The following is a 16,581-nucleotide window of genomic DNA, read 5'->3' on the forward strand; positions in this document are numbered from 1 at the left end:
TGGTCTGGTGCTTTTGTTCTGTCTTGTTTGTAACTACCCCCAAATTCGCTGCATTTTGTTTAATCACAGGTGGCAAACACAAGGCCCGAGGGCCAAATGTGGCCCTCCACCTTGTTTTATCTGGCCTGGCACCTTGTTTCTACCTGGTGGCAGCGCCAAGCTCCTTGCTCCTAGTTAAGGAGTAGTTACACTTACACAGTCCTAAAATTACATTCAGCCCTTTGAAGGCAACCACAAGGCTGATGTGGCCTCCGGTGAAAATGGGTTTGACACCCCTGGTTTAAATGGTCACTCCACTGAGATTTACAAACATATTTACCAATATCTGTGCTCACTGATGCTGGTGGTCCTTTCTTCTTATACTTTACTTCCTCTCTAGGAGCCTATTTTTCAGGTAAGACATTTAACCTTAAACATTAAGGAACTTTTCCAAAGTCACACAGCTAGAGAGCACTACAGTCAAACCTCGAACGGGACCAAACACCACAGCCTCTGCCCCGTCTCCTAAGCACACACATTTAAAGGAACTGGGAAAAGGACATGAAATGCCCACCCAATGTTACAGAAGGGCAAGAACTGCTATTCTCTGGTTTGAAATGAAACTTTGCAAACTAGTCAACAAACCTCGTACAATAAATATGGCAAAAATATTCCAGATGTTTTTTTGTTTCAATAACATATTTCAAAAGGGCCAACAGACTACAGCACTGTTCCGCCTCTACCATGCAGGTTCACTCTAAAATCTGAGCACCGTCTCCCGTGAGTCACCTTCAAACACGTGTAGCCGAGGCTAACTCTTCTCAGATGTGGTTAAAAGTGATTTAAAACCATGCACAGAGGCATTTATGGAAAAAAACGGTCCCAGCCATTGTTTTACCTGTGCTACTTCTTCAAAATCTTCATGACGTTTCTGCAAAGCTCTGGCCCGATGAAGGGACTTCCCCACACCTGTGTGTTTGCTCAGAAATGCTTCCCCGTGGTTCTCGATCCAGTCCAGCACCTGCAGTGGGAACAAGTACACGTGCCATCAAAACGATGCCCTGCCTTGTTCAAGGGTAGGGCTATCTACCGAAGACACATGCTGTTGCCCAACTCTATAAAAAAAAAAGCAAAGGAGAAACAAATGGAGGCAACTGTATGCTAATCTAACACGCTTGAGAATTACATCTTCTATCAGCTTTCCAACACAGTTTTAATCAGCTCTTTAAACGTGTAAATATATGTATTAACGTTACAAGCATGATGGTTGATTTAAACCCCACCGCACTTTATGCATGATGAAGCCACCAAAACTGACTAGATATGATAGTGGTTATCAAGCCACAGGGGACCAAGTTAACATTTTTGTAAGACTCAGAGTGTCACAACTCAGGCAGTTCAAGTTTAACTACAGAGCTAACGTTTTTCTGTCTCTCCTTTAGAAGACTTGAAACATATCAATAAAACCTAAGAAAACAAAACACTTCAACACCTCTGTCCTGGTCTTGAGGATAATTAATTCTATAAACTAAGCTGTTGTGAAAGCTAAACCTCCTATGGATTTAATTACTTAGGTTGCTGTTGAAATCCACCCCACTGCAGAGAAGGAGGGAAAGCACAGCGCACAACTCTATGGTTTTCGTTCTCAGTGGGGACTGAGCAGCTCCGTGGCGCTCGGGCTGGAGAAAACACTGGCAGTAGCACAATGTCAAATGCACATTCTGTCGCTTTCTGCTGAAGGAAAGTAAGTAGCAAAAAACTAAGTCAGTGACATCTTTGGCTAAAAATGGAAAGATATGACTTAAATATTTAAATACACTTGCTAATATGCCGCCAAAGTGCTGAAGGCTGCCTTGAACTTGCACTGAGGTAAACATGGTAACTGCATATGGATCAAGGTGATTTGGGACTGAAGAAGCTGCTGGGCAGGCACAGCGGGGACAGTGGTCTAGAGGGCCACCTGGAAGCACAGCGGTAACGGCGAAATAGAAGGGGCCTCCGTGTGGGGTCCATGGCTGTGAAGGGGGTTCCTGGCCCTTTGTTCCCTGCACTATGGAGAGGTCAGTGGTGCTGCCAGATACCTAGGAGGGGCAGTTAGGGCCAGAGGCCCCAGCCCAGGGACGACAGGACTTGTGCTCTATAGCTCCAAACCAGCACCTTCTGAAGCCGAGAGTCTGAGGGGTCCTCTCTGCACAGGCGGAGCGACATTAGCAGTGCATGCAGTAAAATGGCTTGTGAACCAGAATGAATCTCTGGTGGGCCGCTGTGAAGACCCTTGCAGACAGCAGGAGCTGAGAGCAGAAGTGTGTGTTCACGGGGGAGGGTGGGGCGGGGCATGGAGGCCCAGCCTTGCAGGGGGTGCCCAGGTCAAAGCTACGTGGTTAAAGTAAAAAGTTGGTTTTTTACTAGTTTGTTTCTGACACTTTTGTCAGAAACCTTTTACTAGTTTGTAAACTAGTTACTACCTTTTACTAGTTTGTTTCTGACACTTTTGTCAACGCCACCACTCTACCAGTCAGTCACCTGGGGTCTCACTATCAGAGGAAGTGTTACTGGATCCATTTGTATTGCCTATCAGCTCAGTTCCTCAGTCCACCTGAAAGCTCTCTCCCTGCACACCAACACAGGGTCTAGCTGTGTGTTTTTAGGCAAGTTCCTCACAGTTTCTGAGCTGCGGCTTCCTTACCTGCGCAGTGGTGATATCATGCAGGCGTTCAGTGATAGCTGTGTTAAGCACCTGAACATCAGAGTGGCAAATATACTGAGCATGTGTGCCCCCACCCATAAACTGTGCCCGAGGCAGGCTCCCATCAAGGTGTAAGCACTCTGGTGGCACAGCTAAAAAGATCCCATTGCTTTTTAACTAGTCTGCTTTAGTACATCTCTTTTTCTTTCCAGAGACAGAGAGAGAGACAGAGAAGCATTCAGTATTGTCCTGCCATTAGAAGGTAATGCCACACTCACTGACTGACTTCAAGGCAGACATGAAGCTGCTGAGTTGTTTATACTATGGGCTCTTCGTACACGTTTTAAAACACATATTTTAAAATTCATTGGACATATTAAAAAATGTCCAATGACAGCTTCAAGACATCTCAGCCTCCAAGAATGGATACGGTAAATGGAATGTGCTTCTGGGCATGAGGCCAACAGCATGCAGAAGACGGGGATCACATATTTTAAGAATGAAAAGAATTTGGAGCTACATAAGTAACATCTGTGCCTCGGTCCCCCTGCCCATCAGATCTGCATGAAGGGCTGGATGACATTCTTTACTGTAATTATAATTCATTCTGTATATTCCTTGACCATAAAGAAAAAAAGGAAGCCATGGGTATGCAGCAAACCTTATGACTGCTGGTAGCTCAGTACAGACCTGAAATGAGGCACAATTTCAGAAAGTAAAAGGTAAACATTATTTTTTGGTAGTAAGGGCTCGGAACGCAAAAACACAGTAATTTAAAAGTAATTATAATTTGTTTTTTAAGCCTAAGAAAAGTTGGAAGTAGAAGATATTATACACTGACCACTCAGGGTTATCATGGGCATTTTTCTTTTATCAGTGCTTCCTTTAGACAAAAATTGTAAATACCAGGTCAAATTACATTTCCAACAGATATGAACACAATTCAAAGAGTGTACACATTCCAAGCACTTTATTAAAAGAGTAGCAGGTGGTTATGAAATCCATCCAGCTAGCATTCAAAATGCAACTCCCTCACAGGCTTTATTTTTCACAAGCCTGCCAATATCTCCTGGATGGCCAAGGAATCCAGAATCAACAGAGTGGCCCGAGGAGCATTTCAAAGGCATGCTTGTGGATCCTATCAACTCAAAATGTGCATATAGGGGAGGCTTCATCAACCTTATCCAGCCCGCCACTACTGACCTCAGCTGTGGTGGCAGTGGCTGCCATCTCTCTGCCCTGTGACCTCGAGGCCAGAAACAACGAGGACTGCGAGTAGGATCTGCTGTGTGGCTGCCAGACTCGGGGAAAAGGGCAAAAGCTGATCCCTCCCGGCAGTCTACCTGGCTCCAGGCACAGGGCAAAGCTGGGAGGGCAGTTTCTGTTCAGAGGATACAATAGGAGGTCACACCCCTGCGTGCCAGTGCCCTCTGAAGGACACGGTGACAGCTTCAAGGTCAAGGTCAGTCCAAAGGGAGCCACCAACACTTACATGTTTCACAGCATCAAATGACAGATGTGCAGGAAAGCCTATGGATTGTTTAGCTTAATTCTCAGGTTGTCATTACACAATTGAACGTGATGCTGGTAAGTACGATTGTGCTCATTTCTTAAATATTGATATTGTTCTCAGCACGCTGTCTAGGATTGCTGATTATGAAAACAAGGTAAGACCTCTGACACTAGACATCCAAGAACACACAAGCCAGTATATTTTTACTGGTATTTGAGGACCCAAAGCGTATTCAGAGAAAATATACAAACATCTGTCAATTCCAGCTACTGTCTGAAAGAGACAGTACACAGTAACGTTCTCTGTCATAGTAAGGAGAGCCCCTTCTAAGTCACGTTTTATACATATAAAAGTGAAAATAAGCTCTTTTGATTCTATATTCAGTTAAAAATAACGATGATTACATGAAACAAATGCAAAACAAAGGTACTTCTAAAATACTCTGCATTTCTTTTTTTAATATAAAATCAGATTTTTTCTGGTTGTAAAATATGAATTTTTCCACACCTTACCCTCTATTCCCTACCAAACCAAAATTAACCTAGTTTCACTTATTTTAGTTATTTCCTTGTTCAATCTGTTGGCTTTTATTTAAACCACTGGAGATGCCAATGTAGACAGAAATGGACCTAATGAGTTTCTAGCTGTGCTTTTAAGTAAGTGCTGCAGAAAGAAACATTCACTTGTATTTTGCCATGTATAATGTGCATCCACGGTGCTGCGTGCATCATACATGGGATTATCACACTCATTACTATACCCATGATAAGTAACCATCATACCCATGTATAATGCACATCAGCATTTTTTCCTAAAAAATTTGGGCAAAAAAGTGAGCAGTACACATGGCAGAATGTGAACCTTCTTTATGATCAAATCAATGTTATGTTAGTGATTCTAACGAAGGACAACTGATCAACCTAACAATGTCATTTCAAATTTACTGAATGTAAATAGGTGACCAAACAGGAGGCCTTCGCTTAGAAAATGTTTGTTTTTATTACAGGCTGGTGTTTAGCATCACTGGCAAGTTACCTAACATGCAGCTTACCCACAAAGTTTAAAATCACAAATGAAGAAATGCTCTGAGCGCACATTACTGGCCTCTACATACTCATCCTATGTTGGGCTGCCTGACGCATTTTTGCCCCACAAGCTTGGAGTATATTTTGCTCCTGAAGCCAGCGTCTGAGTCGTGCTCTCTCCGCCCCCGAGGAGGCCAGGCTACCTGACCCACATTGCACGGAGAAGACGCAAGGCCCCGGCTGGCTGGGAAGGGCTGGGCTCCAGGCTGCTAGGAGGCGTTCATGCCCTTGCTCTCTCCGGTTCCATTTATCCACTCCTAAGGTGATGGGCTAAACTTCAAAATGTTGTTTGTTTGTTTTTTTTTAGTCTCCTTGAGTAGCTATTTTCCTTCACTCTTGGGGATGGGCAGTGGCAGCTGCTGAGAAAGCCCTCTTCCCTAACTTTTGAAAAAGCCCCCTTTCCAGCCCAGAAAGCCCCACTTAAATAGTCCTTCCTAAGTAACAGGTCAAGTCAATTTTACTCTCTGACCAGCTCATAAATGAAGCATCCCCCTCAAATCAACAGCGACAAAGGAGTTACTAGCCTTCTGGGAGCCTCGCCAAGTCCCCTGACTTCTTTGAGGCTCTGTTAGATTACCTGGAAAATGAGAGGCCAGCACGACACAACTTCTGCAGTGAATGGAAACAGACACGAAAGCCACACGCATCTGTGGTCTTTGGGACTGAAGGGAGGAGGAGGAACTTAGGTCCAGCATTTTCAGCTGCCTGGCAATAATGACAGTCTCCCGCACCATCCCCTGCTTCTTTATTTCTCTCCACTGGGGCCAGGAACACTCGTTTCTTCATTCATTGCATTTCAAAAGCAAATTAAGTTTGTCCTAAATATATATATTCTTAATATGGAAATATCTTTTTAAAAAAGTGGTTTCTAGAACACTACAAAATCTACTAAGCCAAATCACTTGGGGATAAAAAAAAAAGCTATCAAAAAAACAACCCCCCTGGCTGGTGTGGCTCAGTGCACTGAGCACTGGGCTGCAAACCAAAGGGTTGCCAGTTTGATTCCCAGTCAGGGCACATGCCTGGGTTGCAGGCCAGGTCCCCATTAGGGGACAAAGACAGGCAACCACACATTGATGTTTCTCTCCCTCTCTTTCTCCCACCCTTCCTCTCTCTAAATATAAACAAATGAAATCTTAAAAAAAAAAAACACCCCAAAACCAAAACTCTCAGTTAAGTTACACACAGGAACTATATGGTACAGAACCAAAATGCTCTGCGTTGCAAGAGCGGCTTTTGTTTAACAACATGCTCCTATGAAATCTCACTCCATGCACTTTCTTGACTGAAAGCGTGGGTGAAACCCATGAAGAAGGGCTCACAAAGAGGTTAAAAGATTTTTAAACTTCTACAACATCTGTCCGTCTTTGAAAAAAGAAACCACCAGTTCTAGTATTAAACTAGTTTTAATTACGTAAATACATAAAATTTCTTAAGGAAAACAACTTAGAAAGAAAGAGGGAAGAAGAAAAGTAGGTAGGTTATTATTAAAATAAATAGTCTTAACTTGGATATCCGCATAAAACCCTAACCAAGCAAACCACCCCTCTACCAACACTGGTTAATCCTTTCAGTAATTTTATAAACATTTAAAAATTATTTTTTCATTCTTGGTTTAGAAATGAATATAAAACAGTCCAAAGTTGTCCAGAAAGCTACCTTCCTATGCCCAGATAACTTTATCTGAGAAAATGAAGTTATTACGTACAGATTAAGTCTACGCGTTGAAGTATATAGATATATACACATAGACAGGTACGCCTTATGCATGCCTGTCAGCTTCCCTGTCCAGCTGATCCTCAGGCACTGACCTCACAGGGGGCCCTGGCAATGGGCTGGCGCTCACTGAAAGGGAGTCCCAAGCTGTCTGGGGTTTGGCCTGGGCTCTGCTTACTCCTCATCGTCCCGGCTTTTAGCAACTGCAAATTCAAGGGCTCAAAGGCCTCGGCTCCTCGCTGACTTTCAATTTACCCCAGCCACCTGGGCTCCTGTTCCAGTTCCCCTGGCGCACAGTGGCAGCTCCCGCACCCTGTGCTCTTGTCTGGTATCGGCTCTGAGGTAGGGATTCACCCATTTTCCCACTTCCTTACCTCCCGCCATTGAACATTCAGCTCTCTCCAAGCTGTGGTTACTAAGGTTACTCTGACAGTCACGTCTCTTCTGGGTTCACTAGGACAAAAGGTAATTAAAGCCAGCTCCACGCACACCAGGAGGCGTGGTCAGCCTCAATCTGCTGTCAGCAGGTTACCAACCCCAAACGCTTGCCCTCCAGGACTTCCTAATTCTAATTGTAAAACTCTCATAAAAGACAGCAATCCTTTACAGTCTAAATCATTCTTATCAAGAGCCACAATTGGAACTGCGACCTATGACCGTGGGAATGTGCCCAGAAGAGAATGTTAAATAGCTGGGGCTGTATAATGAGCCTCATGAGTGGGATGAGAAAAGCCCACCTTCCTGGCTTCATGAGCAAAGGACACATATGAGGTTCAGGAACCTTCACTTACGGAGTAGGCCCAGTGTCTCTGGTGCCACCTAGATTGAGCCGCTGAGTCAGCCATCATGGGGAAATGGCTTTTACTGGCAAAGGATGGCAGCCTAGTGTTACAGGGTGCAGCCAAGAGGGGAGACCCCAAATAGGCATTTGAAATGGGGTCCAGAACTCAAGGTGTCCAGGAGATTTTAAGGTGTCTTCACCCCTTCCCCCACAGGTATGAGTTGGGGGAAGGGGCACACAGAGCAAGAACATGCAGGGCAGCTTTGCAGCTAATCCATGGCATGGTCATTTAGCATACCTATAGCCTTTGGCTGGTCACTTAGATATGCTAAATAGCTATGGCCATGCTCAAGGCCAGGGGGATGGAAAGGGACCTTCCCCCCAAGATGGGACCTGGGAGGCAGGTCCCCTGAGTTACAGCGCCTGTGTGGGAGCTGGGAGAAGATTGGCTCCATGACATGGGGTGACACCTGCCCAGACTCACGATGGCGACCAGAAAAGCTGGAGAAAACAGCAGATTGAGGGCAAGTGTGCCCAAGTGTAGGAGGAGTCGGAAATGGAGCTGCAGAAGAAGATTGGTGCGGGGGATTTAAACACGGACACGGCAGCCATTGAGAGAGAAACCACGCGGCCTTGACGGAGTGGAGACTCCTGCAGCCCTGAGAGAGAGGACCACATGCCTGGCAGAGTGGGGACCCCCACAGCTTTAGAAAGGGGAACCACCACCTGGTTTTAGCAGAGATCCTGGTGACTCAGCCGAGGGTGCCGGGAATCCAGGGAGGTCTCCCAGTCGATGGAGTTCTAACTGGAAAGAACCAGAAGACTACCTAAGCCATGGACTTCTATTTCCTTTCCTGAGATATGGTACTCTGGACTGGGCAAAGGGGGAAGGAAGGTAGGACTGTGTGTTTGTGGGTGTTTTTAGGGACTTTAGGATTTTTTTGATAAAGACATTAGGTCACTACTTTAAGTTAGTATAGCATTAAATAATCATTTTCTTTCCTTTTCACGAATCTCTGGCATTGAGAGACCTCTTTCCTAGGGCGGCGGACATAACGGACCGGGGCCTTCTTTTAATAATAGTATATCGTCCCAGGCCCCCCCTTGTGTGTTCTATAACACTAGGACCCTGGTAAACCCATGAAATCACTTCTCTGTGGACCAGAAGAGCGTTTCTTTGCCTCTTTGGCATATCCTGACTTCCCTTTCCCTGCTATAACCGGGCAGTTAGGACCCTCATTTTGCATTCAGGTGCCAAATCTTTAATGTTTTAAAGAGCTCATGACGCTTGCAAAACTCCTACGCACTGAAATTATCCCTTCCTTCCTAAGTCCCTAACTTCCCAACATCAATCAAAGCTGCTGTTTCTGCAGGATCCCCCAGCTGGATTACTTGATTCCAATAAGGCCAACTACCCTACCCCCCATTCCAGAATAAAGAAAGAAATTTTTAGTTTAGCCCAAAAGAGTCTTTTAGCAAAATTGGGGAATTCCTTCAATTCCTTCATTCACTCATTAACTCACTCAACAAATACTGAGCATCTAGTCTATCCCAGGCACTTGGGAAACACCAGGGAATAAAAAAACACAGAACAGATCACTGCCCCCAAGGACCTTACGATTCTGCTGAGATTTCTCCATGGCTGGCATGGACGTCCACAATGGGAACTTCATCTGTCTCCTTACGTAGAGTCTGGCTCATCACACTGCAACCAGAGCAATCTTTCTAAGGCAAGTAGCATCATGTCATCCACCCCCGTCCCCCACTGCCCACAGCATCGAGTCAAAATGCTCTGACGACAGGCCCTTCACAGTGTGAACCAAGGTGGTGAAATGGGAAACGCACTCACTCTTCAGCAGGCTCGCCGTGAGCATCAAGTGAGTGTTAAGAAAGGACAGATACCTACAGGTCAGTGAACACTCACAAAGCACCAAGATGTATGAGATATCATACAGAGGTTCCCTCAGAGCCACACACAAGTCACTCCAGGCCCTGGCACCAATTCACAGCCCTCAGTCAAGGTTTGCTGTGTCCCTGCAGTGGTGTCCTAAATCTTACAGCAACAAGTCCCAAGTGTTCATCACAGAGGTCACCTCTCCTGCAGCAGCCCCAGCTCAGGCCTCCCCACCTCTCCACACAGGGCCACCTCATGCTCTTTGATTAGACCCTGCCCTCCTGTGTCTCTGGTATCTTTGCAATTCCTGTTGCCCATTCCTCAACTTACTGACCTTCTACCATCCTTCAATGATAAGCTCCCATGAGGCCTTTCCTGGTGTCCAACAATTGCTGCTTGCAACTCTATTACAGGACTTGTCATTTCCCTTGTTTACTAGACCCTTGACGTTTGAGAAGAACACAGACAAAACTCTCGGGAACGCCCAAATCTGGACAAGTCACTAACTCACAGATCTGTCCCCTCAGAGCACATGCACAAGGTAGGTGGGTAACAGATGAGGGTAGGTGGGTAACAGATGAGGGTAGCCAGTTTCATTTACACTCTCACTCTGGGTAACACCCTGGTGGGCATGACTCAAACCAAATGTGTAAGTGCCAAACCTGAGTGTGTTGTGGTCTACTTTACTAGACTATTAAACCATCTATGCCTTGATTATAACTCCTTGGGAAGAGGAACTGTGAGATATTCAACATATTTACTTCCACACCTCTCACAATGTGACACATTCAATTAATATATTTTGAGGAAAAAAAAAAAGTATGGATGAGAAGAATCTAGTGTGACCGGATCTGTTTGACTATCGTTTCCCAATCTTAGTTAATGACCCAGCATGAACCTGGAGAAAGTTCTTTAAGAGATACTTCATCAGGGGCAACACTACCACACAAGAAGTGCTGCTGGGGAAGCCAGAGGTCCTTTTAGGGAAAGGTCTTTCCGAGGGGCTTCTTTGGGGGAGCCAGCCTGCACAGGACGAGTCACCTCACCTGCAAGTTGGAGTAACTAGCCCCCACCCATCCAAGAGGCAGGCGGGCTGAACTGGTGAGTCAAAAGGCAGGTTTGATAGAACCCTGCTTCCCAACTATCACCCCATTTGAATGAACACAACCAAAATACACTACCCTGCTATAGTACACTAAAGCATACTCTAGACTGAAAAACACCGTTTAGCAGGTACCCAGCCACTCATGAATTCAACCAAACATCCACCGAGCGCTGCTGTAACAGCCAACGGAAGACAATGGGGATGCGTACTATGTGACCATTGGGACGTGCGGCCCAAAGATCACTGACTTCACTTTTAGGTAGGCAATGACGAAGGCTAGTGCTGAAAAGGCCAGTGCTGAATGTCGGTCAGTAGCTAGCACGTGGGCGGAGCAAGTCTCCGGCCAGTCTTCCCACCCCCGTTGCCCTTTGATATGGACAAGTGCTAAGTGCTATGTAAAGCAGCTTCACCTGCCCCTACACCGCAGCACCTGACTCGCATCCCAAACACCTTCCATAAAGAAATTACAAAACTGTCTTTGCTTGTTATGGGAAAAAAAAAATAACCACGAGGACAAAATTACTCGTGTTTTAAAGATCAAATGCCCCTGCCACATCCCCACCATCCCGCCCTGCTGAACGGCTGGTGGTCTGTCTAGAGCCCCGTCTCCCAAGCACTTCTTTTCAGACAGTGCCTGCCCTTCAGGAGGCTTGTTTCTGTTGAAATGCCGTCATTCCACACCCACTGTGTGCTAAACTGCTGCTTTTTTCCCCTCAGCAGCATGTATAGATGCTTCCTCCTCAACCAAAACAACCAGACAAAAACTTGTGGCATCTCCAGTTGGCTTATGATGTTTCTGTGGATTTTCATTCTTTTTATCTTCACAAATTTATTTCTGTTGACAGCGTCTTTCTGAAGTACTAGTTTCTTTTTTCACTTATTCTCAGCTTAATTCTCCTACTCCTGCTCAATATGGCAAAAATTTCCAAATGCTGTAACTTCTTGAGTTTTGAAAACACAGTTTTGGTTCTGACATCCTATGCACCCCTTCAAGGTAAAAGACTTTGCTTCATCTTGCAACTTTGCTCCTGACTTCCCAAGTCAAGCCCGCATAGCAGTTTCCTGTACGCATAACAAGTCCTAACCATTCCCGATGATTTAATCTACAAAACCTTTCCCTCCAGAGCACCTACCAGGTGTCTACGGAGGGCTGAGCATTCCGGGTTCTGCAGGACACTTCCTCCTGCTGACACCCTGCCCCACCAACTGCTCCTAAGGAGAAAAGCTAGCTGAAAGAACTGTCCTCATTATTGTCACCACTACCTTTCTAATATAACAATTACTATTTGCTGTGTTCAAATTCAAGTGCATTAAGTACCTGGTGCCAAATTAGACTAGACTCCTCAGCCTATTCCCACAGGCTGCCTTTCCTCGTGCCTCCCCCTGACATAATAAACAGTTCAGTGGCTTATCCTTCCGTGACTGGGCCCCCAGGAACTGTCGGCAGTGAGGGTAAGAAAGGGGGGGACACCCTGCTGCCACTGCAGACACAATCCACAAGTGTGTTGGCCCAGGTTGTGGAATGAATACTTGATCCAACAGCCAGAGAGGCGGGTAGGCAAGTCCTCTAACAGTCACAGCTCACGGCGTGTGAAAGTTTTTGGACAATTAGGAAAAACTAGTCCTCATGTTTCCAGCCTTACCATTTCAGTCCGCAGAGTAACTCCTAGACCTGGACTCCTTCCCCTCACTCCTCACTCTGTATTCTCTCCCCCGCAATTATCTTCTTGGACTAAAACAACACTGTCAAGAAGCATGAATCACATCAAACCCATGATTCCTGAGGCGCTCTGTGTATGCAACTTCAGAGAACTCAAAAACGGCAAGTCAGTCAAAGCACAGTATGTGAAAATTAAGAATTATGGCACAAGTAAAAGAGCTGTGAACTCACCAGGCTCCCATTGCGCGGAGAAGGGTGGTGAACAATGTGGAGAATGTGTGTTTATCAGAACACAGCGTGACTTTCCACAACCTCAGCCCACTCAGCAGAAACCCTTCTCACCTTCGGAGGGTGCTGGGGAGAGTGAAATCTGAGCTCCTGCGTGTCTGAACAAAGCGCCCAGGCTCTCGGACGCTCAGGCAGAGTGGAGTGTCTATCACTGTGGCTTCCAGCCAACTCCCCTGGATGCCGAGCTCCCCTGCACCCCCTGCACCCCCGAGGATTCCTCATCCCCAGAGCTGACACCTCATTTACACCCTTTCCCCCCTCTACTTCAGAGCAAGGACACAACTATTAGCTTATTTATCACTAAGGCCAAGTTGTATTGTATCGGTCCCCCCAGTTTTAATCCTCAAAACGCTGCTAGCGGGACAGCGTTCCCTGTTCCACACTAAGGAGATGAACAGCAAGGGGGCTGGGCTCCCTCCTACTTTTTATGACAACAATAACGAAGGGATGTCAACTGCTTAGAAATGAAGAGTCATGAAAGGCCACTTTTCTTTAATTAAACAGCTATTTATTAAGCACCTACTGTGCCCTACAGACTACCAGGTGGGAAAAGAAACACAACTGGCTTATAGTTGAAATAATGGGAGAGCAGATAGACCTTATACTGTAATAGCACAGTGGTACAAGCATCACTGCATTATTTTCACAAATAAATATAACTATGAATGGTCCGTCTCAAGAACAAAACTCAGAGCCCCTCCTCCCCCCTTAAGGCCCAGCATCTCTCCCGTGTTTCGTGCACACGAGGTAATTAGTGGCTAAAAACAGCCTGAGCAGGTGCTCTCCGGCGCTGCATGTGTGTTACTGCGCATTTTGTGTTCCCCCGTCATTATCTCCCACTCCCTCCATCAGCACAGACAAGCCCGGCATGGACCCTCTCACCTACACTCTCTCTTCAGCACATGTTCCCTAGGGGAGCAGTGGCGCACGGAACTGACCTGCTGGACGTCCTGCTGGAACACGCACAGCTGCAGCCTCTGGTGGAGCCGCACCTTGCGGTGCTGCCAGATGTTCTCGAGCTGCCGCTGGTGGTGCAGCACCTCGTGGATGACATCGAGGACGTGGTGCACGGCCTTGGAGTAGTTGGCAGAGGCTGTCAGGGAATCGGAGCTGCCGGGGGTCAAGGGCCGCTGGAGCTTGTCCAGGAGCGACTTCCCATCCTGGCTCACCTGCCCGCAGAACAGACTCTCAATTAAAAACGAGCAATCACTCAAGATCTGCCGCTTTGCTCAGGCCACGCTGCAGGTTCCGTCCTCAGATGTGTGCACACGTGTGTACATGCACTCACACACAAACATAAGCCATACTGTTATTCAAAGGCATATTTTGTAGAGAACAAAATGATATACTTAGAGCAAACCCATCAGCTATCTGATGGCACCACAAAACCACAGGTGGTGAAACATGGGTTGAAAGAATGCTCATTATCATAAACACTGTAATAGACGCTACTCTTAATGAATAAACATAGTATTTCGCCTTAAATGACATAAGTCAGTGGATATAAAATTGCATTGCTGCAATATCCTCAAATTAAAATTTAAAAGTAATAATTTTCTCTTGAGATATTGCTAGAAAAAACCCAATCACAGTGGAGTGAAATTTTAATGTTGAACCTTGAAACCCCATTTTTAAAAAATAATCACTTAGCACTAAGCAAGGAATATGCATGTAAACTTTCTGATGTGGTTGGACAGCAATTTTACTTCACAAAAGAAAGAAAATGTTAAGGTGCCACTTTATTTGGTCCATCAACTTTAAAAAGTAATGTTAATTAAAATGTCAGCTTTTGAAAAAGACTTCAGTGCTGTTATTATGGCAGGTGACTATGAAAATACAATTAATGAACAGTACTCAGACTAACTAAAGAAAAGATGAGGAGCCCAGGCTGGTGTAGCTCAGTGGATTGAGCGCGGGCTGGGAACCAAAGTGTCCCAGGTTCGATTCCCAGCCAGGGTACATGCCTGGGTTGCAGGCCACAGCCCCTAGCAACCGCACATTGATGTTTCTCTCTCTCTCTCTATCTCCCTCTCTTCCCTCTCTAAAAGTAATAAATAAATTAAATCTTTAAAAAAAAAAAAGAAAAGATGAGGGCAGAATATGGAAAGAAAAGCATTATGTATTTTTCATTTTTAAGAGATGATGAAGCTGGACGTGGCAGAAAAACCGTGTCCAACCAGACAATGAAAGACACGTCAAGTAACTGGGCTGCGTGGTTCGGCGGGCTCCTTACAGCAAGGCCTCTGCCACAGGCTTTGGAGAGCCTGGTGAATCTGCAAAGCCCCTGGGATCCCACTGAAGGGCGGAGCATGCAGGGGCCTTGCCAACAAACAGGAACAAGACCCAGCGGTGAGCCCTCCGCACAGAGGGGGCGGGGCAGGGGGGGGGGGTTGTGAATGGGATGGGCGGACACAGGAAGCCTCTAGCAACTAACTGAGATGGAAAGCCAGCAAGAAGCCTCAGGAATTTCCTAAGCTCTTCCTTTAATCCTCTTACAACGTTGTCAGGCTGGAATGTAACTTTTTTTCCCCATAACTGCTCCTGAGATCTTTGTTGGAGGTGCTGTCTGTTGCTTATAAAGGCTGCTCTTCATAGATTAAAACTGATCTAATACATCAAAATGGCAAAACTTAAGTGGAAACAAGCCAGACTGACATAAGCAAAGATAAGAGGTACAAAAAAGAACCAAGTGCACCACTGAGGTAGGGCCAGGCACGTGTGAAGACAAAACAGAGGAGATGCAACAAGTCTTCTAAAGCAGGGACACCCCAGAAATCACTGGAATCCTCACGGGCGTTTCTGACAACGTGGCTGGAGGAAGAGGAGGCACAGTGAGTGGTCTAGGGGGCAGGGCATGGAAGTACTGTGGTGGACTCAGAGACACAGGATATTACTTTCAAATGATGAAGAGTGCCTTGCTTTTGGCAATTACCTGAACTAAGCACTATTTAACATATAAACATGAAGTTCTTTTTTGTCCTTTTTCTTACCTACTCTAACACACACTGATATTTTTCCTGGGAATACATTTACCACGTTCACCAAGCAGGCAGTGCTTGGTTTCCTTTGGAGCTTTATAAGAGCTGCTTACTACTTCAAAATACCAGCACGATAACACCGGTCTCGGTATTTGAGTCAGCAAATCTAACAGTCACGTCCAGTCTGCATGTGCAGTTGCCACACTCACAATGGTTTTAGATAGATGCCCAGCACCTGAATATGTGTTTTTTTTCTCTTCCATTGTGCAAATACTTTTATCAACTAGCACATTTATGGACGAAAACACATTTTATCATAAGTCACCTTTCTTTTGTCTCTAATTTACACTGTAGCATATATGTAATATGTACATGAACATATACAAGCTTTACATAAAGGTAATCACCCATGTATTCCATTTCAGCAGGCAGCATAACATTTCTGTTAGACAAGGGGCCGCAGCATCTCTTAGGGCTGAGAACCAGTGTTCCAACTCGCACATTTCACATTGTACAGAGCCTCGATAAAAACCCTTCCGAGCATTTCCTCTCCGTAGTCCGTACAGGACACATACGCAGGAAACGTACACCAGAGCGCGATTTGGTGAACAGGTGCCACAGGGACACGGATCAGAAGGCGTGACAGAGACTGGCAGCTGCCTCCGCAAATGCACTTGCCGCTCCTCAGTAGCCAAACCGTACAGTCAGGAACGGTAGTACCGCAGGTGTACAACTCTGTTCCCCAGGCTTGCTTACAAACAGAAGTGGCCCATGTGCAGAACTAAAAAATGTTGGATGCAACTTCCAGAAAAATGGAATAGTAGGCTGAGCATGCTCATTCCCCCTTGCCTCTTTCTCCCCTCTAAGGCCAAAACCTTGGTGCAGATGGTTGGACT

General features: G+C 45.8%; 1 protein-coding gene across 6 annotated transcripts in view; it reads right to left on the reverse strand.

The window, feature by feature from the left end:
• TRIO (trio Rho guanine nucleotide exchange factor) overlaps window positions 1–16,581 on the reverse strand; it is a 326,106-nt gene that overhangs the window by 156,250 nt on the left and 153,275 nt on the right. For all 6 annotated transcript variants that reach the window (XM_036020253.1, XM_028515627.2, XM_036020255.1 and 3 more), the window contains exons 9-10: window positions 13,646–13,876; window positions 878–1,000 (exon numbers count right to left, since the gene is read on the reverse strand). In XM_036020253.1, coding sequence (XP_035876146.1) covers window positions 878–1,000; window positions 13,646–13,876 — 354 coding nt within the window. The remainder of the gene's footprint in view (window positions 1–877; window positions 1,001–13,645; window positions 13,877–16,581) is intronic.

Source organism: Phyllostomus discolor, chromosome 3 (assembly GCF_004126475.2).
Source record: "Phyllostomus discolor isolate MPI-MPIP mPhyDis1 chromosome 3, mPhyDis1.pri.v3, whole genome shotgun sequence".
NCBI classification, from domain to species: Eukaryota; Metazoa; Chordata; class Mammalia; order Chiroptera; family Phyllostomidae; genus Phyllostomus; species Phyllostomus discolor.